At 41.2% G+C, this 26213-nt stretch overlaps 1 protein-coding gene across 3 annotated transcripts in view; it reads left to right on the top strand.

Annotated features, from left to right (window-relative positions):
• Nucleotides 1-4331: 4331 nt before the first annotated feature.
• The window catches only part of col4a5 (collagen, type IV, alpha 5 (Alport syndrome)), a 71153-nt gene continuing 49271 nt past the window's right edge, over nucleotides 4332-26213 (top strand). For 2 of the 3 annotated variants that reach the window (XM_037759419.1, XM_037759418.1), the window contains exon 1: nucleotides 4333-4671. In XM_037759419.1, the coding sequence (XP_037615347.1) occupies nucleotides 4588-4671 (84 nt within the window). In that variant the 5' untranslated portion in view covers nucleotides 4333-4587. Of the gene's footprint in view, nucleotides 4672-26213 lie in introns of all 3 variants that reach the window. The other variant, XM_037759417.1, reaches the window with a different exon arrangement.

Below are 26213 nucleotides of genomic sequence, written 5' to 3' on the forward strand. Positions count from 1 at the left end.
CCCGGTTTGGGATCATTAAAGTACATCTATCTATCTATGTTATGCTACATTATCAACCATATAGGGGTCATATTACACTCTATTAAGTCTGCTAACAAATAGTAAGCTTTATTTAATCTCCTGTGGCTGAATTGTATTTCTGATGTGTATCATCAATTTGCAATAAACTTACAATTATTTTATTTTTTTTACTTCATAAACCTGCAAATATATTTGAAGATTATCATAGCTCTGTGTGTGAGGGTCATATAGGTCTACGGTAAAGGTACTAGTCTATGTAACTTTTGGAATTTTTTTATTATTAATGACACCGGTGGCTGTTAAGTGAACTGCAGCCCGAATCATATTGCTCGCACTCGCACTTTAGTCGCGAGCGAGCATCCTGGGCATTGACCGAAACAGTGACGTGACATTACAATCATACGTCATAACGTTCCTATATTTTATTTGGACCATTGGCTCCATGATACTAACCAGCTTGCTATTTGCAATTTAGACTTCTTTATCAGCTAACGTTACGAAGCAACCAACGCCAGATAAACACCTTCTCAACCCGACTAGTCACAACTTTGTCACGCCCCTTGGGGTTGCATTAGGTTTTGGCATCAAAACCACTATAGTTAGGTTTAGGGAAAGAACTACATTGTTGGGCTTAAAACTACTACGTTTGTACAGTGAAAATGAAACTGAACGTTGTGAACACGGGACACAAACGATCAGCTGATTGTAACGTGAAAGTGAAGCTTAACGCACAGGACACAAACAGCGGTCTCCTGAATGAAAGCCTTGTGTTTGTAAAGACACACCAAACCGACATCAGTGAACTAGCGGCGATGAAGGCCACTAGTTGCGTTGTCTCACGTCGCCTTTGTCTTGGCCAAATAATTGCACTTGAACACACCGCAAAGACTACAGCTGATGGCCGACTACCACGTACGTTCTGCTCCTACGTGAGAGGAAATGACTCTCCACACCCGCAGGCGGCGGTAGTCTGTATTCATCATTCAAAAAAGGGAAAGCGGAAAACCGAGGACGGCGGATATACAAGCTGTTGTTATGATACGAACATGAAACAAAGCAGCGTCTGCCGGCCAACCGTTTTTTCTCACCACTCTCACTCAGCTTCATTCCAGATGTTCATGTCGCTGTGAAAATATCCGTGTGTCGGAACGATCAGATGAGATGAAGATGTGTTTTTCCTCTTGACTTTACTCGTTGCCTCACTTCCATTTCTCTTCTCGTGCACTGATTCCTTTAAGCTGAACAGCCAATCAGAGTGATTTCTCTCACCGACGGGCTCCGCCGCCGATTCAACACGCTGAATCGTCTGAAAAAACTCCAACACGGGCAGACTAGAGCCGACGGTGTGGAACACGCGGAAAAAAACTAGAGCGATGGACGCTCACTGACAGCCCCAAACTGTCCGACAGCCGACCGTCTGCTTGGTGTGTCAGGGCCTTTAGACCCATCCACTTCCCCTGCCGCTCGCCCTGAGTGTGTCTTTAAACTCTTTAAACTACGTCACCACAGTCACTCCCGGTGCAGTTTCTCGGAGCGCTTACTGTTGTTACTTCTGAGTTTATATTGTAGTTGATGGAACGGCTGGAGCGTCTGGGGCTAAAGCTGCCGACGGCCGTGACAAAGCCTCGGTATTTGATGAAGTTATTTGCCAACGGCAAGCTAGCCAGTTTACCAGCCAGATCAGCCCCGGGAGAGTATTTTGCTACGTTGGCTACACGCTGTTGGCGCTGTGTCAAACAAACACAAGACTTTCAACCAGGAGACTGCTATGTGAAACTAAAAGTAACTTTGACTTATTTTGACACGTCAGTCGTCGGTATCGTCGGTCCTGTGAGTCACGTGAGTCACGTGAGTTGTTAATCAGTGAACATCAACCACGACCGTTTCCTAACCCTACCTAAGTGGTTGTGTTTTCTAAACCTAACTTCCTGTGAAAACAGAAGTTTATTTTGAAAGGACACCATGCATATAACAAGGCATATTGACGCGCCGTCCCTGGTCCGTCTAAAAGTAATACAAGAGGGGAACCTCGTCAACGCGTTTGACGAGTTGGGAGTGAGAATGTGTCGGGTGGACCGTCCCTGCAAAAGTGGTTTATGAGATACTTCAAATTCTGGTCTGCACCTGGATCTGTATACCGTGAGATAAGTGTGTAAGCCCATGAACAGCCCATTCACACAAAAAGGCGAATAAATGCCACGACAATGCGCAAAGCATTTAGCGTGCAACACAAACACCTTTCTTGCTTTTGCCGTGTCATTTGTACGCCATGTAGTCTGTACCGAGTCCAATGTAAACGAACACAGGACTTTCAACCAGGAGACCGGTGTTTGAGACCAGTGGTTTGTTTTGTATTTAAAAAATATAGATTTTTGCTAGTCAGTAGCAAAATCTAACAAAATGTTCTGCTTCAATCCGTATTTGTTGGCGTTTAGCCTTTCAAAAATAACACTTTCAAAAACCTGTTTGCTGTTCTGCTTGACGTACACTAAGGGACATACACGTCTGTATTAACGGGGCAGTCTAGCAGCAATCTAATAACAGTTAGCCAATTAGCTGTAACTTACAGCAGCCACTCTGCATGATCTGGCATTGGTTGCATCGTATCGTATTTTCAAGCGGCAAGCTAGCCAATTTACCAGCCGGGTAAATTTGTAAATTGGTATTCAAGGTATGAACTGAAAAATAAATAAATAACGTCAAGACGTCAACACTTTATTTATGTTGATGAACATCAACTCAGCTTTTCTTAGATACAAGTAGAGGAGTCTTCAACGAAAATAGGTTGGGAACCACTGCGGTAGGCTACTTATGTTACGTTGTTTCCGTACGTATGTTACTTAGATTACGTACTTATTTCAAGGCCAACTATGACGTTTTTCCTCTTGGTACCGTACGTGTCCACAGGAACGTTTTTATCGTGAGGGATCGCCTCGCTTCCCAGCATTGGACACTTGATGGGCTGCCACTAAACACAAGACACCTGATTGAACGAACGCTTTCCCTCGTGGGCTGCTGCTCCTAGGGTTCAAACTGGAACCAACATGGTGGCTCGTTTGGAAACTTTCTTCTCTTATATCACGAAAATAGTTCACCGAAATGTGTTTCTGAAAACATTTTATGCGAAAAAAAAAAGCCATGCAGTTGCTGAATCTGTCTTTATTTTAGATCAACAACGGTTAGTTTAATAGTTTCTCGGGAGTTTTGAGAGGCAGCGAGTCGCGTCGGACAGCCCTGATTTGCATAAAGTAGCCTTGACCTCAACATTATGCAAATGACGAGCGGCTAACGTGACGTCCTGTCTGACGAATCGCACCGCCACGCTACAAGAATGCATTGCACGGCTGCTTACGTAGACAATGAATGGGAAGCGTGGACAGGACGAAGCCATGTGGACACGTACCATAAGCCAAACTGAGTGGTTTTGTTGGCTCAGCTTAACTCCGGACGTTACCGTAGTTTTGTTGTGTGGCGTACAAATGACACGCGAAAAGGTGATTTTTACGCCTTCCCGTGAAACCGGATTGCCGCGAGAGACCAGAGCTAAAGCACATAAAATGCAAGTTGAGAGTGAAACTTGTGAAACAGACCAATAATCATTAACTCCTGATTACTTTACAACTCCAATAACTGACATCATCTGCAGTTCAGGTGTTTTAGTGCTTTCGGGATTTATTATCTCGGACATTTAATGTTACATTACAAGAAAAAGAAAAACTGAAATGTCAGTGTATTAATGTCCTGTGTGTTTTAGGAGGTTTTGATGATCTCATCCATATAGTTTGATATATTATAGACACTATGAGCAGCTCTTGCTCCACACCCCATGTTAGAAGAATGCAGTAAAATGAGAAGGAGAGGATGATGTACTTGTTTTTTAGTTTTAAAGTAAATTTGACTTCCATTCTGCCGGCAGCATCCCTCTGTCAGGAGTCAAGAGTATTTGGCCCTTAATAATCTGGCAGGAATGCAACATGTCCGGGCGTATAGAAAATGTCAAATAAAGGTTTAATGTCAAAGCTTTTTTTTTGTGCAGCCTCAGGCGCTGGGTAGGATTGGGGGAGGCACACAGGAGGAAGGATATCCATCCGCGCTTTGCGAGGTCCTAACAAACTATTTTTAATTGTGAAAGAGATTTTAAACAACTCGTCATGTGGAACTGAAACGCCGCGCATTGATTTATCAGCGTACCGCCACATTCTAACACGCAAATCAGCCTGAAAGTGACTTTTAGCTGGGTTGTGCGTGTTGGTGGAGGTGATATCAGTGCGCTAGCGTGTGGGAAGTAGATCCGGCTGGGCTGGTTGCAAGTCGAGGACAGAACAAGTTAGAGAGGAGGACTGCAGAGGCGCACGGTGCCACAGCCAGGACCAGGACCAGGACCAGGACCACTGGGACACTCTGCGAGCGCAACGAGCACACCGAGAAGAAGAAGAAGAAGAAGAAGAAGTCTTATTATTTCTGTTTCAAAGTGTGCACGAGGGGGGAACGCAGGGCTATGACTCGCGACTAGAGACAGTTTAGTGAGTGTTAACGCACGCGGATCCTTCTTTTATTCCTTCAAAGATGAGTAAAGACTTGCGACAGCTCGCGGCGCCGCTGCTGCTCCTCGCGCTCCTCTGCGTCGCGGTGCAGCGAGCCCACTCTGCGGTAAGTGCGCTTCTTCTTCTTCTCCTTCTCCTTCTTCTCCTTCTTGTTGTTTTGCAGAGATTTCCCCGCACGAAGAAGACCTGCTGCTCTCAGTCAGCCGGTACCGGGACACCACCGGCTCTCTCACACCGACGGTTTATAAATAGAGAGGCTGCTTTATAACAACTCTAATAATAATCCCACTTCTACAGATTCATGCTGAGCTTTTAGTGGCACTTTTTTTTGTTAACGACGAGCAGCTCCACGGGCTGTGCTCCGTAGTTGGGAGAGTTAGTGTCCTGTTGGCTGCAGCGGGAGGAGGCGACCTGTAGCAACACGCACTCCTCTTAGCCTCCTGCATCCATCTGCCTTTTATTCTTCTAATCAAACATGGGAGCTGTGTTGCGGAGAAAAGGGCAAGTTTGTCTCCAAGTTAAAGTTGACTGGCAGCCTTAAAACATGTCATGCGTCAATTCGTTTTTGGAGAATATCCATTCCCATCCCTGTTGTAAGAGCGGGAATGTGATTTTGCAGCTGAAGGAGCATCTCCCCTGCAGGTGTGTTGTATGTTGACAGCACCTGCTCACTGGCGCACATAGAACACATCAAATACACCTTTACCTCTCAGTGCACGTTGAGATTCTGCACTCAGTTAATATGCATCAAGGGGAAGTGTGTCTTTGCACTTGAGAGATCCAGGAGAGGCGTGTGTGTGTGTGTGTGTGTGTGTGTGTGTGTGTGTGCGCGTGTTTTACGCACACTTCACCCCTCTCCGCACTGCATTTGTTTGCTCTCCAACTCCACTTCATCTAAATTCATCCATCATCAGTGGAAGCGCCTCAGTCTGACTTCTCATGTAATATTCTAACATCTATGTGATGAATATTCACATCTCATTAATATTCATGAGGCTAGTTGCAGGCTGATGTACCTCCCACACGCAAGGCGTGTCCAATCAGGCCTGCTCTTCAGTATGAGCCTGTTTTATGCTCCAAGACCCTTTATATATATATATATATATATATACCTCCACCTTGCATCTTGTGTTTCTATGGCAGTATCGCATTACTTAACGGAGCACAAAGTCAGCTTTTTAGGCTGTTAACATCACTATTAATTAATAAATTAATGTAACGGTCAGGGTGATATAAGTGAGAGGACGTGCAGCGAGTCTGCTCAAAGTTTATACTTCCTCCTCTGAGTTCATGCATCAGCATCTGAACTCGGAGACCTCTCTCCTGCCTGCCAGGTGCTTGATGTTGCTGCATTATCAAACAGATTAAATCTTCAATATGTTGTTATCATGCTTCAAACTAGGGCCGTCCTCGACCAAAAGGAATTAACTAACACTCGTACGATTTTGTCAACTAACCGAGTCACATTTCAATAAATATTCTTATTTATACTATTCTTACATATATTTAACACACTTAATCGATCCCACTTCTCAGCATTTTGTATTGCGGTTATATATTGTATGTGTTTGATGCACATATTTGTACATATGTCTTATATTTTGTATTATTTATTTATATTGCTCTACATATATTGTAGCATTATGTACATCATTTACGTGTTACATGCTCATTTATTTAAATTTTCTTACATTTCTTTATGCTTATATATATATTTAAGAGCAACTGTATGTCCCAATTCAGTAAATAATCAACAAAATATTTTATATTTATTCATATTTATATTTAATTCTGATACTCCACAAATAATCACACAAAAGCAGCAATTTTAAATCTGGTGTTTACCAGAGATGTGCTCATATATTCCTTAGAAATAAGTCATTCAGCATGAAAAAAGGATAAAAAACGACTGATTATTAGTTGACTAATCGACTAAGAGGGGGCAGCCCTACTTTACATCTGTTTCTCTAGAGGTAAATATGTCCTAATGATAAAATAATAACATCTACAATTAAGGAGTGAAGATGCTCTCCTAGTCCAATATGTACATCCATGCATGCAGACAATCATTTCAATCAGTTCATATTTCCATAATGCACAAGATACTCCAGCCACGTTAGAACAATCACGTACAAGAAAAGTAATAAATAAAGAGTGGCTGTTATTGTTGCCATGGAAATGAAGGGGAGGGAAGGGAGGAGGTCCACTTTGTACCCTGAGAATGTAGCTGACCCCACCCTCTAGGAAAGAGGAAGTTCAGAGGAGAAAGGGTGAAGATGGATAGAGGAGAGCAAAAAAAAAAGACCAAATAATTGAGCGTGAAAGAACAAAGATTTGGTCCACTTAATGGCTTTCAACCACATCTCACCGCCTTCATCAGTATGTGGAGTTTGATCAGGCTACAGAAAAGAAGCGAGTAAGTGAGGGGGGGATTTGTTTTACAATCGTGCAATAGTGCAATAGAAGTGCATATTAATAGCACTTGGGATGAAGGAGACGTGGAATCTTTTAGTTCTCCTAACGGGTGCCCTGAAAACGACGTCCAGGGGGCAAAAGCTTGAACTCCTTCAGTAGTAGGGGTGTAAGAAAATATATAAAATATAAAATATCGCGATATTATGTTTTGTGATACCGCATCGATTCACGAAAACGCAGTATCGATTTTTAATAATAACAGTTTACATGCAAAGATTGACTAAGTCAATACTTTATTTCTCTTGTAAAGAGATACTCCTTCTCGAAGTAGGGCTGTGAAAAAATTGCAATATATCGCCTTGCTTACAGTATCGCAATATAGTGAATCGTAACCCTTGTATCGTGATATGTATCGTATCACCAGATTCACAGCCCTATTCAGCAGTGGAAGGTCCTGGCAGTTCATTATAGCATTAGCTCCTTTAAGGACCTGCCTGTAATAAATGTCCAAGAGCATATCCTGACGTCCCCTGAAATCTTACAAAACTTCCAATTTAGGGCTGTCACATTATCTGCAATATTGCAATAATATTGACAAGCTGACCGCTGTGGATGGCAACCGACCACCACAACCGCTATGTTCATATTTTAGGTGCTTTCATCTGGTCACCAAGAGTTGAAAAATTTTCAACTTTAAGTAAAACGCTGCGCATGTCACCGTCCAGCAACATACCACAAAGACCAACCGTACACATGTACAAATGCATAAATACATAAATAAATACACACATTTAAAAAAGAAAAATAAATAAGTGAAAAAATTATTACAAATAAATAAATTTTAAAATTAATAAAAAAAAACATATAAAGAAATAAAAGGGAAAATTAAATAGAATAAATAAGGGAATTAATACAAAGATTAATAACAAGTGCTGAACAACAACAACTGTGGAGGAGAAATGAACACACATGGACACACATAGCCTTCTCTTCATCCAAAGCAAGTACTCTACCTCTAACTGTCATCTTTGTCATTTAAAAAGCAACAATATACCGAATAATAGCCAAACAATAAAGCTCATTTATACAGTAATTACTTCATTTATCCTAAAATTAGGATAAATGAAGTAATTAGCATTCCAAACCAAGCAATTATACAAAACAGATTCAATAAAACATCTGTAAAACAGAGTCAGAAACGTTAAAAGAGTTCATCTTTTCTCAGAAAATAAAAGTCTCAAGGGGAAGAGTTGAGAACAAGAAGGAAGATGTGAATGAATGCACTCATCCAGTCTTCCTGGTTGTGTGTGAGCTGCAGCAGTAGTCTCACTGAGGCCCCCTAGTGGAGGCCGTGGGTATGACACCCACACCAGCAAATATGTCCTCTGGAATCCAACTCGTCTTTATCATCACTGTTCACTAAAATAACACATATCACCAAACACGGTGACGTTTTGATTATAAAAGAAGTATTAACTTCTCAACTGTCCTACTGCTTAGGCAAGTAAACCCTTTAGATTCCACTGAATTCACAATCAACTCCTGCAAAGAGCCTCTCGTTCAGCTCGTAATCATTAACTTGTTATAAACAGAGCGTCTCATACATCACTGTTTCATAGCTATTTGGTCGTGCGTGTGTGTATGTGTGTGTGTGTGTGTGTGTGTGTGTGTGTGTGTGTGCGCAGTATTAATCCTCACCCAGATATGAATCTCCATTCAGCCAGGTGAGGGGGTTCAGCTGTAATGTATACCTGGAGGGTTCCCTTTGAACCCGTCATGCCGCGCAACCACAAACACACACTTAATGTGATGCATGCTTCCCTGTGCGCGCGCACACACACACACACACACACACACACACACACACACAACGATTGTATGCTACTATAATATACTATAATACTTACTACTACTATACTACTATAATATGTGGCAATCGCCATCTTGGTTTTTGGTTGTTGTCAGCTTGTTTTTTGAGGTCGCCGTCTTGGTACTTGGTCGTCACCATCTTGGTTTTTGACCGTTGCAATCTTGGTTTTTGATTGTTGTAAGCTTGGTTTTTTGAAGTCACCATCTCGGTTTTTTGAGGTCCCGTCTTGGTTCTCGGTTGTCACCATCTTGGTTTTTGGTTGTTGTCACCTTGTTTTTTTTAAGTCGCTGTCTTGTTTTTTTGCCGTCGTCATCTTGTTTTTTTGAAGTCACCATCTTTGTTTGTGGCCGTTGCAACTTCTGTAACTACTACTGCTACAACTAGCATTTCTAGTATTACTACTAGTAGTATTTCTACACCCACTCCCGCTCCTCCCATCACTCCATCTCCTTTTACTACCACTACTACTTCTATCATTCTGTCATTATTAAATATTGCATATATAATACTGTACTACTGCTTCCTCCAGCTGCAGAAGGAGAGAATGAGTGAAACAGTAAACAGAGAGGAGGAGGAGGGAGTGAAAGTACTGGATGGAGGTAATTAGCTGTCTAAACATTCGGTCTTAGCTCTCGGTGACTTTTGTCCACCTGTTAATCCTTAATGACATCTCCAACTCATTGACACCACAGTGTGAGTTCCACCAGGAAAACACACACACACACACACACACACACACATACCTTCCTTTATAATGTGTAACTATATAAAGGAGGTCAATATGATTGCTGCCCGCACTGCTGCTTGTTTAAGGAGCCCTTCTCTCAGAGCAGGTGAGAAAAAGGTGGAATTTGCCTTCGAGGACACAAAGAGAGAAGAGAAAGGGAGGGATGGGGGAGGGAAAAAGAGAGGGGGAGGCAGTCCGAGAAAAGAGGATGATAGAGGTACATTGGGATGAGTACCAGTGGTAGTGGTAGAAGTAATAAATCAAACAATTTGAACACTAATTTTACGTTTTTCTTTCCTCGTCCTGCCTTGGTTTCCCTTCCCACTGGGGATTATAATCTCTTTGCACTAGATCTCTTTTTCTTTCACTTAACCTCATTATCACCCCTCTTCCTCCCTCCTCCTCCTCCCCCTTCAGTGTGAAGAGGAGGGTAAACACGGTGTGTTTGTTAGAGACTTTTTTATTTACTCCATCCCTCACTGTTTGGTTTGAGGCTTTAAAGGTCAACCGTGTCTTTTTTTCACCTCTCCCCATCATCCGTCCATCTATATCCTTCTTATTATATTGTTGCTCTCATCACTAACCAGACCACCATGCAGTCTAAACCTATTTTTACTTTGTTGCTTACTACCCCCCCCCAAAAAAAAAAACAACAGCTCATAGTCGTGGTGTTATTCACAGCTCCCCACATGACAGCAGCTTTAACCGCTCACTCGGTCTGTGTGGGATTTAAAGTTTCTTGGGGTTATAAAAGTCAGGAATCTCTGATCTTTTCTTTGAAGGGCAGTGAGAATATCCAGATTAAAGCAGAGCTCTTTCTTTGTGGATTTGGGGCTGAATTAGGTTACAGATTAAGGTTAAAAAGATGTGTAGGTGACGGCAAGGTGAAAATATTCTATAGCCATCAGACCAGACTCCATTGACAAGATCAGTCATTTTACCCTTCTTTCTATGATATACAACAAACTGACCCTTTACACCCCATGTTTCTTACTTATTGCCCACGATGGCTTTGAAGCAACAGTTTGCCAGTGTATTTAGTTAGTATTGGACTTTAGTACATGCTACCAGTATATGTAGTCCTTTTCCACTGCAGGAAATTAATCTGTAACTTCCCATAACCTGAAGTTTAAAACGCTGTGAGGTGTGAGAAGTACATCTGCATATAAAAATAACACTTTTCAGGTATCTGTTTAAAAGGTGACATTAGGACTGAACTGTTTGGTAGGTGAAGTAAGCAGTTCTGGGACATTTGTATTGATTTTGATTAACATTTATGTGTACAAGTCATAGACAGTGTATAAGAAGTAGACGTAGTCACCGTGACGTCACCCATTGGTTTCTGAACTATGGTTTTGAAGCCCCGAGTTCAGCATTTTGGCTGTTGGCCTCTTGGTTTTTGGTTGTCGCCATCTTGGTTTTTGGCTGTCGCCATCTTGGTTTTTGGCCCTTGCAATCTTGGTTTTTGATTGTCTCCATCTTGGTTTTTGGCCATGGACATCTGGGTTTTTTGCTGTCACCATCTTTGTTTTTTGCTGTCCCATCTTGATTTTTGGCCGTTGCTATCTTGGTTTTTGATTGTCACCATCTCGTTTTTTTTGCTGTCGCCATCTTGTTTTTTTGCTGTTGCCATCTTGGTTTTTGGCTGTCGTCATCTTGGTTTTTGGCCTTCATCTTGGTTTTTGGCCATCGGCATCTTGGTTTTTGGCCGTTGCCATCTTGGTTTTTGATTGTCACCATCTCGGTTTTTTGCCGTTGCCATCTTGGTTTTTGGCTGTCGGCATCTTGGTTTTTGGCCGCCGCCATCTTGGTTTTTGACCCTTGCTATCTTGGTTTTTGATTGTCTCCATCTTGTTTTTTTTCTGTCGCCATCTTGGTTTTTGGCCCTTGCTTTCTTGGTTTTTGATTGTCACTATCTTGTTTATTTTGCTGTCGCCATCTTGGTTTTTGTCCCTTGCTATCTTGATTTTTAGTTGTCTCCATCTTGGTTTTTGGCCGTCGTCATTTTGTTTTTTTAATGGAAAGCATCCATGACTATTAAAATGAAATGGCTCTTGCAATAGTAAACACTATTTTGCTACTTTTCCAACCTATAGTAGCTCATTTGAAATTGTGGTTGGATCCTCTGTAATGTTTTTATCAACCGGTCCTTCAGATACTGAAGATAGTTCCGCTGATTTAGATTTCAGTGGATATGTAGTGAAGCACTTTCAGTAAATAATAAATAAACTCTTTGTAAGATATCCTAAGATGCATAACATAAGGGCGTCTATATCTCAGTCTGTATCTGCTTCATCTCGTCTGACTTCTTCTTTTGATCTTAGCACACTTAAAGAGTGTTTTTCTTTCCTGAAGACCAGCAGAAACAGATTTATGTGGGATTGAATCTTGTTTCGGAAATGGAAAGTTGTTTGTTTGTGTCTGTTTGCAAGATTTGGTTCTGGGATCAGCTTCTGGTGAAAATCCAGACCTGCATTTTCTGCCATTTCATAATGTGTTTTTTGCATTTTCGCCAACTACCATGTTGTGTTCATGTGCTGGTGGGAAAGTCAGACATCTGGAACTTGAACATTAAACATCGGACTTACGGAGGCGGAAGCTGTGCAAGTTTGGGAATTATTTATCATTGACGCAGGTGTGGAAGTGTTTTCAAGTTGGAGAACCACTTTCGTTCCAGCTCGTATTGAAGTTGTGTATACTTTTTTAAATTCAAAAAAGCTTAAACTTTGGCTTTTGAATTATTTCCTATGAGCAACTTTATCAGAATTTTGTTTTCTTGCAGTATGTTTGTGTGGCTACCTGACAAGTCCACCTACACAGAACAGTCCTCCCTCCCTCCCTTTCTTCTTCTTCTTCTGTTTTCCTGACCTCCTTTTCTTCATAATGCTCCCCCTTTTTTCTCTCAGGAAAAAAATGAAATTTTACAGCCCAAAGGAAACACCGAGCGCTGCTTAGGGACAAAGTGAAAAAACAAGACATATGGCTTCAGGTGGGAAGAAAGAAAAACAATAAAAGCTCGACTGAAAAGCAAAACAAAGGATCAAACGAGCAAATAAGTACCGAAGATGCAGGAAGATTGAAATGTACCGCATATTTCTTATTTATTGTTTTGCATTCTTTCTTTATGGAGCGAAGGAGAAGGAGGAGTTTAGCCTGTCTGACCTTGATCTACAGATGTCTACTTCTTCCTCTCCTTTCCCTCTCACCTGCTTTAAACTGCAGCCTGTGTTGTACAGATTCCCCTGAAGTACTTATTAACAAATATTTGTGATTGCAGTCCAACCCGAGCTGACTCGCCCTCGTCTTTACATCATTCAACGCCTGTTTATTACCATCCACTCCCTGTCTCCTGTTACTCCTCCAGGCTCGTCTCTTTCTCTGCATCTTCTTTTAAAACTGGAAGCTGAATGTAAAACACAAACTCTCCTTGTTTCCAACATATCAATATTATATCTATATTGTGATATGATACTAGATATCGTCTTAGATTTTGGAGATCGTCATATGGCATAAGTGTCTTCTCATGGTTTTAAAGGCTGCATTACAGTAAAGTGATGTAATTCTCTGAACTTACCAGACTGTTCTAGCTGTTCTGTTATTTGTCTTTACCTACTTAGTCATTATAGACATATTACTGATTATTATATCAACATTTATGTGTACATGTTTTTGGCTGTTCGGCATCTTGGTTTTTGGTCAATGCCATCTTGGTTTTTGCTCATAGCCTTCGTGGGTTTTTGTCTGTCGTCGTCATGGTTTTTGGTCATTGCCTTCTTGGTTTTTGGCCGTCAACATCAGGGTTTTTGGCCGTCAACATCAGGGTTTTTGGCCGTCGTCGTCTTGGTTTTTGGTCATTGTCATCTTGGTTTTTGGTTTTAGGCGCCATGATTTTTGGCCGTTGTTGTCATGGTTTTTAGCCGTTGCTTTCTTGGTTTTTGGCCGTCGTCATGGTTTTTGGCCGTTGTTGTCATGGTTTTTGGCCGTGTTTATCATGTTTTTTGGCCATTGCCTTCTTGGTTTTTGGCCGTCACCATCTTGGTTTTCAAAAATCTCATTGTCTAAATATTTTTTTAAATCACCAATTGTCAACCCTACAACATCGTCGTAATATCGTCATTGAGGTATTTGGTTCAAAATATAGTAATATTTGATTTTCTCCATATTGCCAAGCCCTATTTCCAAGCTTTTTGTCACACTCTAATTTCTCATTTCCTGTCGTTCCTAACAAATGTAGAACTTTGTTGTAAAATCTGGCATTACAATAATAAAAAAAAAAAGCAACCACAAGGCAACTTTACACATTAGCATTCACAAATGGCGGCAAGAGATAATTGTTTTAAATTTACAAATTACAAAAAGTGTCCCACCAATTCTCCACCTGAATTCTCCATCGAAATCAATCAATTCAACTTGATTTACAAAGCAACTTCCGAACAAATCGAATGCACTTCAAAGTGCTTTACAAGCAACACTGAGGATGTTAGAAGTAGTAAAATGTTACTAGAATAAAATAGGATGAAATAATTCATAATGATCAACGGGTGCTCAAAATAGTACAATTAAGATAAAACACTCCCAGAACGGACAACGCCGTGGTAGCGACCTGTCAATCACAAGGTAGCCCCCCCCCCAAAAGCATCCCCTGCTTTATGGTCTATTTGACTCTAAATGGGACCATAGTTTAGTAAATGAACATCATGCTGTATTGAAGAAGACTTGAAACTAGCGATTGACACCATAAACTCATGTTTACAATGTCTACTGAGGTAATAAATCAAGAGAGAAGTAGGCTCATTTTCTCATAGACTTCTATACAATCAGACTTCTTTTAGCAACCAGAGGAGTCGCCCCCTGCTGGATATTAGAAAGAATGCAGGTTTAAGACACTACAGCATTGGCTTCACTTTTCAGACCCAGAGTATTGATATGGTGATTGACAGCAAAGTCCACCAATCAGTCTGCCTGTAAGCCTCACTTAACATCTGTCATGAAATAACACTTCTTGTACCTTCCTGTCGTCTCTCGGCCTCCGTCTTTCCCTCTATCTGTTCATCTCACATGAGAGACTGATGGCGAGGAGCGATAACACACACAATACTAAAACACACACAGCTTAGCGTGTAGTCTGTGGCTGTCTGTGGGCGAATGAATGAAGTCATTAGAGCTGCTTCAGAGAGGCAGAAATCTGTTTTGACTGCAGCTGAATGGATCTTATAGTGTGGGAGGGCATCTGGTTCTCTCTTCTTCTCTGTTTTTCTCTCACTCTCTCTCTTGTTCCCTCACTACTTTTAATGCTCTCTTCCATTTTTGAGCACCTGTTTCTCTAATCACACTACTAAGGAGGAAACAGGGCTTCCCCAAAAACCACATGGGAACAAATGGTATGAGTGAGCGTGCGTTTCTGTATTTGTGGCTACTGTTTCTTTACATATTTCAGAGTGGGTTACCACATTATACGTGTCCAGACGGAGTCATTTCAAAGTAAAGGACAAGCTATAGAAATATATTTGATCCACTTGGCTGTTCCCTCCTTCACTCTTAAACCTTAGAGGTATGTTTACATTTTCCTGACAAGGACCTCTGGTGGTCGTGAGAATTACGACTCCAGTTTCTCCGGAGCGAAGGTTGGAAGTAGTGTGATGTTGTTGTAGCACTTTTAGGAGGGAGGGTGGAATGGATGCATGGATTGTTCACGGCCTGTTTCTTAACTGTATAACCAGAAGAGTCACACGAAGGGTTGTGTGAATGACAGGATATTTTGCATTCAGCGTGCAATAAGAGCGGCGTTGCTTTTGGTGTGCCATTTGTACGCCATACACAACCAGAGGAGGAAAAATTTGTGACATTTTCCGTACTGATGTTACGTTGTTTCCGTACTTATTTAAACCCCAACCATGATGTTTTTCCTAAATCTAACAAAGCGGTTTTGTCGCCTAGGGGTGTAGGAAAATATCGAAAATATTGAGTATCACAATATTTTGTTTTGTGATACTGTATCGATTCTTTATGTGTATGTATCTGTATCGATTGCAATATATCGCCTTGCTTACAGTATCGCAATATATCGCGATGTATTGAATCGTAACCCCAGTATCGTGATACGTATCGTATCGCCATATTCTTGCTGATACACAGTCCTATTGTTGCCTAAACCTAACGGCGGCTGTTATAATAGTTTTGTTGCGTATCGATTCATACAGCTTTAATCAAACCATAACCATAAAGGTGTCAGATAGAAAAACCTATTTTGTAATTTAGTTTTGGAGGACAAGTCCCTTCTCTTCTCTCCCTTCTTTCATTTCTCCCAATCATCAGATCAGAGTCTTAATAACTTGTGCTGCACATACACAGAAGTCACAAATACTGTTTGTACTTTACACTAAGCTGCATGCCGCTGTGTTTCAGTGTGTGTGTGTGTGTGTTCGTCAGGTGGAGCCGGGTCCTAGTTAATCTCAGGTCAGTGTGCCGGCTGGTATGCAGCTAAGCCTTTAGCATGCAGTCGCAGGATAATGTTCAGCAGCGTGGAGCATGTTGAGGTCTCTGCTGGAGCATTTTTCACATTGTTTAGTGACACTGAGGGGGGGCCGGAGGCACCTCATCCAACGCTTGTTTCTGCATTAGTTGTTAATTAGTATTTTTATGAATATAATATTATTTTATTTTATCCTCTATCTGTCCTTTTGCCTGGAATAACTTTTTAGGGACAGTTCTGTGTTCTGTTCATGATTGTATGTCATCTTTGTAGTATTTATTGGTGGATTCTTTTCATTTTTAATGACTTTGTGGCCTGTCTTCTTTCTGTTTATTGATTTAGATACAGATGGGTGACAAATTAAAGGGGAAAAAATACACAAAGTGTCTTTATTTAGCCTCCAGAGGAGCTGTAATGATCCTTGTCATAGAATCTTTATGACTCTGAACTTCTCGGCTCATTAATTCAGGTTTTTCCTTTAATTTATCACCTGTTTGTATGTGGTTGAGTGGTGATAAAAGGCCGATTTTATAACAGAACATTTTCCCTCCCGAAGGCAAAGAGTGAGACAATGATTACTTGCGTTTTCTTTCCACATCTTTATCGTCAATATAGTGCCGTACAGAATTAAATTTAAAATGTAAAGACAAGACATACCCTTATTTTTGGGGGGTTTTGCTTGTATATAAGTGTTTGTTTGTGCGTGTCAACAAGGAGTGCACGGCATTCCTTGTCTCCTCTAGACAAACAGACCCCCGTCGCTCAGAACAACGGGAAATATCAGACATCTGTCACAGCACAGTGAGAGAGAAGAAGAAGAAGACAGGGGTGGAGGGATAGATGAGAGGCGAGGTGGAAAAATGTGAGAAGAAAATATTGAAGGCAAACAGTTGGGCAGCCATAGAGCGCTGAGGACCCCTCCTGTCCTCCATGTTTGACAAAAACTAACTAAATAGATTTTAGGTTTTGCAGATAGAGCGAGGAACTAGTCCCTAAACTGACCTTGCTCATTGTGTCTAGGTGACTTTCTAACTCGCCTTGCAAAAAAAAGAATTAAATGCTCCTTTATTGGTTGAGTAAATTCGTGTACGTTTTATGCAAAAAAAAACTTTGGATACACTTTTTTCATTGGACAGTAAAGAAAAGCTACTAAATATCCACCATTTTAAAGCTTGCTAAAATGCTAGCAGCTAATCTGAAAAAGCTAGTCCGTCCCAGCAAATGTCTTGTCTTAGCATTTCTAGGTTGAAGTCACAGACAGTATATAAGAAGTGAACGTAGTCACCGTGACGTCACCCATTGGTTTCTGGACTACGGTTTTAAAGCCTCGAGATCAGCATTTTGGCCGTCGCCATCTTGGTTTTTGGACGTCTCCATCTTGGTTTTTAGCCATCGCCATCTTGGTTTTTGACCGTCTCCATCTTGGTTTTTGTCCGTCTCCATCTTGGTTTTTGACCGTCTCCATCTTGGTTTTTGGCCGTCGCCATCTTAGTTTTTGGCTGTCGCCATCTTGGTTTTTGGCCGTCTCCATCTTGGTTTTTGTCCGTCTCCATCTTGGTTTTTGACCGTCTCCATCTTGTTTTTTGGCTGTGTCCATCTTGGTTTTTTACAACCAGGAGTGACACGAGAGGGTGGAGCTAAGTACAACCGAGCGCTGAATAAGACACTTTTAGGCAACCAAAAGATTATAATTAACTTTCATGAAGTGAAAACACACTGTGAAAGGGTTAAAGTTGTATGACAAAAACACAAACAACACCCAGAAAGGACAACGCCATGGTAGCAACCTGTCAATCACAAGGTAGCCCCGCCCTAAAGCATCCCCTGCTTTATGGTCTATTTGACTCTAAATGGGACCATAAATTTACTAAATGAACATCATGCTGTATTGAAGAAGACTTGAAATTAGCAATTAAGACCATAAACTCATGTTTACAATGTTTACTGAGGTAATAAATCAAGTGAGAAGTAGGCTCATTTTCTCATAGACTTCTATACAATCAGACTTCTTTCAGCATTGGCTTCACTTATCAGACCCCGGAGTTGCCCGCTGGTTGAAGTCATCCATGTTTCCCCTCTAAAAGTTTCCCCTTTTCTCATTTTATTAGTGCAAAACCATTAGAAAGCCTCCCAGTTGAACTCTAGATGTGACTGTTCTGATTAGAGGCAGTTTTAAGTGAGCAAATTTAAGAGAAATGTACATAGGCACGGCAGGAAGCTGCTGTGACCTGCCTCTTCACCAGATCAGATCTCAACACTGAGGCGAAGCAAGAGAGAGCATGTTGCAGCTGTGAGGATCTGAACCAAACTACAGCCAGAAAACAGCAACTTAAATGTAACTCATTCCTAAACAAAAACTAGGCTTTTAGAAGGCATCTAAAATGAATAAGTTATTGTTTTGCTGGACTTTTGATTCATGAATGTCTAAAATAATGTTTAGTCTCTTTACTGTGGCTCAGATGCTTCTCATCTCTTGTTACCGCCCTCATGTGGTGAAGACTGAAACTACAGGTGTACAGGTAGAAGCATGGTCATAGTTTAGTTTGTTGAGTGAACTTAATCTCAACAACCGTTGTCTGGAATCTGCCTTGATGAGCTTATAGTGCAGGACAGACAGGACAGCATGCTAATAAAATCATCATAAAACATTAAAATGCAACTAATGTAAAAGAGAAGCTATACCAGAATAAATCTTAAGGTGCAAAGGGTTTACAATTCAGGAGTCGAATGAGCTTAACATATTAAAATGCACAAAAAGTCATAAATAATTACAAAAAAGAACAAGTTTAAAGCAAAATGTACCTCAAAGTGCTAAGGGTTAGGGCTGGGTGAGAATCATCTAGAACAATGTAACGTTAGTGTGCTTCCAACTTTGTGGCAACAGTTTGGGGAAAGTCCGTTCCTGTTTCAACATGACAATACCTCCGTTAGGGCTGGGTATCGTTCAAAAAATGACGATGCCGGTAACAATACCGGTACCCTTAAAGTGATACTGACACCAATAGAGTACTTCATTTGATACCCATCGTGTGAATGGAAGCTGTGGGTGTGTCTCATACAGCTGTTATGGTACGTGTAAACAGGGGCGTTTTTTGATGCGAGGGATCGCCTCGCTTCCCAGCATTGGACCCTTGTTGGTCTGCCACTCGGCACCTGATTTGACGAAAGCTTTCCCTTCGTGGTGCCGCTGCTCCCAGCTTTCAAACCGGAACCAACATGGCGGCTTGTTTGGAAGCCTTTTTTCTCGTATATTACGAAAAAAGTTCCCCGAAATGTGTTTCTGAAAACATTTGAGGCGAGTAATAATCCGTGCAGTTGCTGAATATGTCTATATGTTAGATCGACAACAGTTAGTTAGTTTTTCAGAGGCGGCGGGTCGCGCCAGACTCACCTGATTTGCACAAAGTAGCCTAGACCTCAACTTTACACAAAATGAGGAGTGCCCAAAGTGACGCCCCGTCTTTCAAAAACACGCCACAACGCAACCAGAATGCATTGCACGGTTGCTTACATAGACAATGAATGAGAAGCTTGGAAAGGACGGATCCTGTGGACACGTGCCATTAGCACTGTTCATGCTGTTAGCACCATCACATGACGGACACTGAAGTTGTAGTACCGCCATTTGGCCACTATGTAAAATTGGCATCAACGACCGGCGCTCTTCCCGGGGGCTTGATTGTAGCTGCTGTGGTAGTGGGCCAATCACACGTCACATTAAATCATAGAACACTTGCTGTGATTGGCTGCAAGCAAACCATAGTAATAGTCTTTTTTTCTAGATCTGGGCACAAAAAGGATCGATTGCAGTTATCGTTTGACTGGAGAAGGTTCGATACTACTTGGTTCTTGGTTTTTCCGGTCAATACCTTAAAAGGTATCGAGTATCAATACCCAGCCCTAACCTCAGTGCTCCATAAAGACATGGGTTTGACTGGCCTGTACAGTCCTGACCTCAACCTCATCCAACACCTTTGGGATGAACTGGAACACCAACTGTGAGCCGCGTTGGAGCGAATCCCTACAGCCTGGTTTTATTAAGTTAACAATCAGTTGTGGGCGTGGAGTACAGATGTAAACATCTTTTTTTTGTCACGGCCGTTCCCACATATATTAATCCCTGTAGCTTTCAGTCCCAGTCAGAATGAAGTCAGAGTTTAAAGAAAGACGATTCTCCTCTCTGTCCCACTATCTCACAGATAAAGTATCAGGACATCCAGTGCTATCTTGTTTTGTCTACAGCGGAGGCTCCTGGGTAAATATTAAGGTTGGGAAGCGGCTCATCCAAACAGCTATACACCTCCACCATGCAGGTTTCACTGCTTGGTTTATAGAAGCACGGAGCAGAAGGTTTACACAGATGTCCACTTTCTCTGCAGAGTCTGTTAAGTTTAAACGTAAACGTGCTCATTTCTTTTCCTGAAACGTGATTTGTTTGGATGGATGTTTTTCGCTGAGATTTTTTGGCTCAGGGTGCAGGAATTCCCTCGAGAGCAGACAGCAGGAGGTGGTTACAGATATAAAGATGTTCATGATTGTATGAAACAGACGCCCCTGTGCTTTGAGCCCAAAGGAAGAACAATTCGGACCACACAGATTTGTCTGTTTTTGCAGTTACAGTTTCTGACTGTGAACCTGAATGCATCACGCAGAGCAAATCCCACAGGCGTGATCTTATCAGCGGGCTTTTAAAGCATATTTAGAAAGAAAAGGTGCTGAGCTTTCTCTCTTTCTTTCTCACCTCCTTCCCCCCTCTCAGTCTATCCCCCAGGCTACACATATCCAGGTATTCAGCTGGCAAGCCGCCGCGCACCTCTCTAATTTCTTGTTGCCCGTAGCTACGACGCACCGTGCCAAGTGGTGATGTATGTGGAGCGTTGCAGAGAGATGGTAGAGGAGCATGTTTAAACCTGTGTCAGGCAGGGCTGGGCTGGGCCGGGCCGGGCTGGGCTAGGGTGGGTAGGAATTCAACCCTCCCTGTTTACAAGATCCACGTGAGGAAATTTTTCTGGAACAATCACTGATAGATCAGCGATGCATGTTTGCATATTCTGCACAGCTTTCTAGAATCATTTAGATCTTCAGATTAAACGGTGAAATGATTTGCATTCATATAAGCACCTAAAACTCCCAATAGAGCACAGCCAAGTGAGAAAAGGCACCAAGACTTGGAATGAAATGGAGACTGAAGGTGCTAATATTTCAGCCCAGTCGCACGAAAAGGCGCAGAAATGACGCAATAATTCACAAGGCATTTAGCGTGACCGCAGTTCGAGACCGGTGTTTTTTTGTAACTTGCGTTAGTGACGTTTCTGACGTGTTTTCCGTTGTCTCATTGTAGTTGTTCTGTGTCTCCTTGTAGTTGTTCTGTGTCTCTTTGTAGTTGTTCTGTGTCTCCTTGTAGTTGTTCTGTCTCTTTGTAGTTGTTCTGTGTCTCCTTGTAGTTGTTCTGTCTCTTTGTAGTTGTTCTGTGTCTCCTTGTAGTTGTTCTGTGTCTCATTGTAGTTTCTCTGTGTCTCCTTGTAGTTGTTCTGTCTCTTTGTAGTTGTTCTGTGTCTCCTTGTAGTTGTTCTGTGTCTCATTGTAGTTTCTCTGTGTCTCCTTGTAATTGTTCTGTCTCTTTGTAGTCGTTCTGTGTCTCCTTGTAATTGTTCTGTCTCTTTGTAGTTGTTCTGTGTCTCCTTGTAATTGTTCTGTGTCTTTGTAGTCGTTCTGTGTCTCTCTGTAATCACATTGTGTAATTTTTGGTCGTTTTGTGTTTCTTTGTAATCGTTCTGTGTCTCTTTGTAGTCGTTTTGTGTCTCTTTTTAGTCATTCTGTGTCTCTTTGTAGTCGTTTTGTGTCTCTTTGTAATCGTTCTGTCTCTTTGTAGTCATTCTGTGTCTCTTTGTAGTCGTTTTGTGTCTCTTTGTAATCGTTCTGTGTCTCTTTGTAGTCATTCTGTGTCTCTTTGTAGTCATTCTGTGTCTCTTTATAGTCGTTTTGTGTCTCTTTGTAATCACATTGTGTAATTTTTGGTCGTTTCAGTACATATTTTCCTTAGTTTACATACTTATTTTAAGCCCAACCATGGGGTTTTTCCTCGTAGCGATGTATCGATTTTTTATCCCATGCATTCTTGCATGGCACCTACATTACCCACAATGCAACATGACTGCCGTCAGCTCAGTCGGAGATTTGTAGTGTAGTTTATAGTCCTAGTTTTGTTATTCTGTTCATCAAGTTTTAGAAAGTCCAAACACTCCCTCGAAAGTTTGTGGATAATGCAGTATTTGCACTAACACTAAATTGCTTACAAAATGAACTAGGTCTGGTGCCTCAAGATGCTTAAGTGCTCTCCCTGCAGGTATCTCTCAGCAGGAGGTCACTCAGGGTCAACATTCATTAGACCAAATGAAAAGAGAAGATTGGGGGGAAAATTACGTTCAGAAGAAAGAGAATTCACGGGAATATCAATGGAATTCCTGGACCGGCACTGTGGCACGATGGCATGGTGTGTGTGTGTGTGTGTGTGTGTGTGTGTGTGTGTGTGTGTGTGTGTGTGTGTGTGTGTGTGTGTGTGTGTGTGTGTGTGTGTGTGTGTGTGTGTGTGTGAGTGTGTGTGTGTGTTTGTGTGTGTGTGTGTGTGTGTGTGTGTGTGTGTGAGACAGTCGGGGGTCTTCCTCTTCCAAAGAGCCGGTTAGTCAAAACACACATGGTCAGATTTTTCTTTTTTTTTTTGTCAAAGTGAAAATATTTGGTTTGGTCGTCGCTCTTGGGGCGTCAGCACCTTGAAGTAGTCAAAGTCCAGCAGTGATGAAAGGGATCAACGTTTTCACGGAGCCCAGAGCGCCACTCTCCACCACAACAATAAACACACACACACACACACACACACACATACTTTAAACACACAGATACTCAACACAGGAAGTAGAACATTCACACACATGCTGAGCCATGAAGTGATACCATTACAATAACGTTACCCTCTAGTTTTTCTGCATCAAATTGTCAGCAGTAACGCATACCATACTCTGATCACTTTTCTCATATTTTAGTTATAAAGTCACATGAAAAGTTATAAGATAAGAGATCAAATGGAACTATTCATCCAAAGGGAAAGGGTTGTGCAGCAGTTGCAGCACAAAATAAGAATGCAAATATAAAATATAAACAATGCCAAATAATCTAAACAGGTTAACGGTAAGGACCCTAACAATATATACTGCTTATATTATAAAAGTGTTCTTCCATATTTTCACCATGAAAAGTGCAATCCAGATGTAACCAAAACGGCAGCAAACACACTAATTCATGGGCGGATTATATTCTGCAGACCCAACCACCTCTCGTACGTAGGAACAAGACACAGTCCGTTTTTTGTCTCTATGGTCATTTAGTCTGTCATTATGTGTCACTTTTGGTCATTACTGTCTCTTTGTAGTCATTTGCTGTCCACTTGTAGTTGTTTTGTGTCTCTTTGTAGTCATTTTGTGACTCTTTGTAGTTGTTTTGTGTGTCTTTGTAGTCGTTTTATGTGTCATTGTAGTCGTTTTGTGTCTCTTTGTAATTATGTTGTGTTATTTTTGGTCATTCTGTGTCTCTCTAGTCATTTTGTATCTTCTTGCGGTCATTTTGTGTCTCTTTGTAATAATTTTGTGTCTCTGTAGTCGTTTTGTGTCTCTTTGCAGTTGTTTTGTGACTCTTTGTAGTTCTTTTTTGTGTCTCTGTAGTCATTTTGTATCTCCTTGCGGTAATTTTGTGTCTCGCAGTCATTTTGTGTGCCTTTGAAGTTGTTCTGTGTCTCTTTGTAGGTGTTTTGTTTGTCTTTGTAGTTGTTCCGTGTCCTTGCAGTCGTTTTGTAGTCATTTGTATCACTTTATAGTTGTTTTGTGTCTCTTTGTGGTCATCTTGTGTCTCTTTGTGGTCATTTTGTGTCTCTTTGTAATCGTTTTGTGTCTCTTTATAGTCGTTTTATGTCTCTTTGTAGTCGTTTTATTTCTCTTTGTAGTCGTTTTGCATCTCTTTATTGTCGTTTTGTGTGTCTTTGTAATCACTTTGTGTCTCTTTGTAGTCGTTTTGTGTCTTTGTGGTCGTTTTTTGTCTCTTTCTCGTCATTGTGTCTCTTTGTAGTTGTTTTTCATATCATTGTGGTTGGTTTGTGTCTCTTCGAGTTACATTTTGTAGGTGAAGACCTAGGAGGCCCCTGACATTTTGGGCCCCTGGGCCTGTGAAGGAAAACCAGGACAGATAAAATCCCATTTTTGTATCCTGCTAATGGAGATGCATGCATCAGAATCAGGTTTATAGAATATGCGTAACAATAAACATTAAGACAAAAGAAAAGACAAGTGCTACAAAAGTCAAGAATCCTGAATAGAAAATAGAAAGGTTAGATCTGTTTTTAACATTAAAATAGTTGGGCAATGTTTGAACGTATTTGAGGCTGAAGTATGAATAAAAGTATATTATATTCTGATACAATGACAAGGGGCCAGTGTCCTATGCATGCAAATAAACCTGTAATGTATGCAGTCAGACACATTACAGGCTCATCCTTTAAGCAGAACATTTTGTTATCTCACACGCTGATCAGAATTAGAACCAAATAGATTTGATTAGAAACATTTCTACTGGAAACGTATATAAATATGTGTGTCTCTGGTGTGAACGTGTTGGCTCTAGTCTCAGATTGCGGTCTCTGACTGCTCTGGGATCAGTGTTGGAAAGCAGAAGTTATTAGTTGTGGTTAGATTGAGGACGGATTCACACGCTCGGTGTGTTTGTGTGTATTAACGACGGCAGCTGTGTGTTCCGTGTATGAGAGTGTTTGTCTATTTGCAGTGTGTTTCTATGCTGCATCAATGCCTAGGTAGGTGTGTGTGTGTGTTATCCAGGGCAGGGCGGTGTGTGTAGGTGTCTAATCATCAGTCTCTGATGAGTGGGGGAATTCCAGTCTCGCCAGTCTAATCCCCGGGTACATGCCTTCCGCTCCCCCCCAAACTCCCCACCCCCCCTCCCTCGCGCTCTTCCTCCTCCTCCTCCTCCTCCTCCTCCTCCTCACCTGGCTCACCCCTCCATCACTCTGTACACGCCTAGAGCTCCTTTTCGTTTTTCAACAGTTTGTTTTTGGGATAAAAAAATAAATTAAATCACCCCTCAGGTACTCCTATACGCCATTATTTTTTTGTGTGGATTATATCAAGTGCTGGAAGAAGTACTCTGATCTTTTACTGAAGTACAAGTACCAATACCACAGTGTAGAAATACTCCTAATGCGTTCAAAGTTTTATTTTAGTACAAAGTATTAGCATGGCACTAAATACGTGTGTTTATTATATATATCAATTTCAATCATTACTTTGAATGCATCCTATATTCTTATATTTTCATTTACTCTTTATTATAATAATAATAATTATTATGTAGTTACTTGATACAAGGATAGGTTCATTATCAATAATATATCATTACCAAATTTTTTTCCTATAATTATGAATTGCTTATTTTATTTTATTTTATTTTTCTGGTTTCAACATTTATTTTAAAAACAGAAAAGACACACGTTGGAATTGAATTGTAAAATAAGCATTTTGCTAATAAAAAGAAATCTTTACAAAAATAGTATTAGCATCAAAATACATTAAAAGTATCCTACTCATTATGCAGAATGGCCCATATACAGTATATTATATTATTGTATTATGATTATTGATGCATTCATGTGTTCATCACTTTAATGTTGCCGTTCATTTTATTTACTTTACTGTGTATCGTTTAAAAACTGCCGATGCCAGCACCACTACCAGTACCCTTAAAGTGATCCCGATACTAATAGAGTACTTCATTCGATACCCATCATGTGAATGGAAGCTGTGTGTGTCCCACTGGCTAGCTAATCGCTAATCAACTGCACAGCTTTTCCCCTTAAAGAGACAAGTTTTTCTCAGCTTTTTAATTCATTATTAACATTTCTTTTAACCGTTTCAACCATGGATGTATTAAAAGAACTGGGTACAGCGTTGGAGGCGGCGCCCCGTTCATTCCTATGAGAGTTGCTCATTGGCGCATAAAGCCTAAATGGCTCGACTTCCGTCTGGAGAAGTACCCGGATCTTGGCGGATTAGGGCAACTGGGACATGCGCAGTAGCGTCCGCTCGGTCACATGACTCGGTCACGGGG

This window comes from Sebastes umbrosus, chromosome 22, assembly GCF_015220745.1.
Source record: "Sebastes umbrosus isolate fSebUmb1 chromosome 22, fSebUmb1.pri, whole genome shotgun sequence".
NCBI classification, from domain to species: Eukaryota; Metazoa; Chordata; class Actinopteri; order Perciformes; family Sebastidae; genus Sebastes; species Sebastes umbrosus.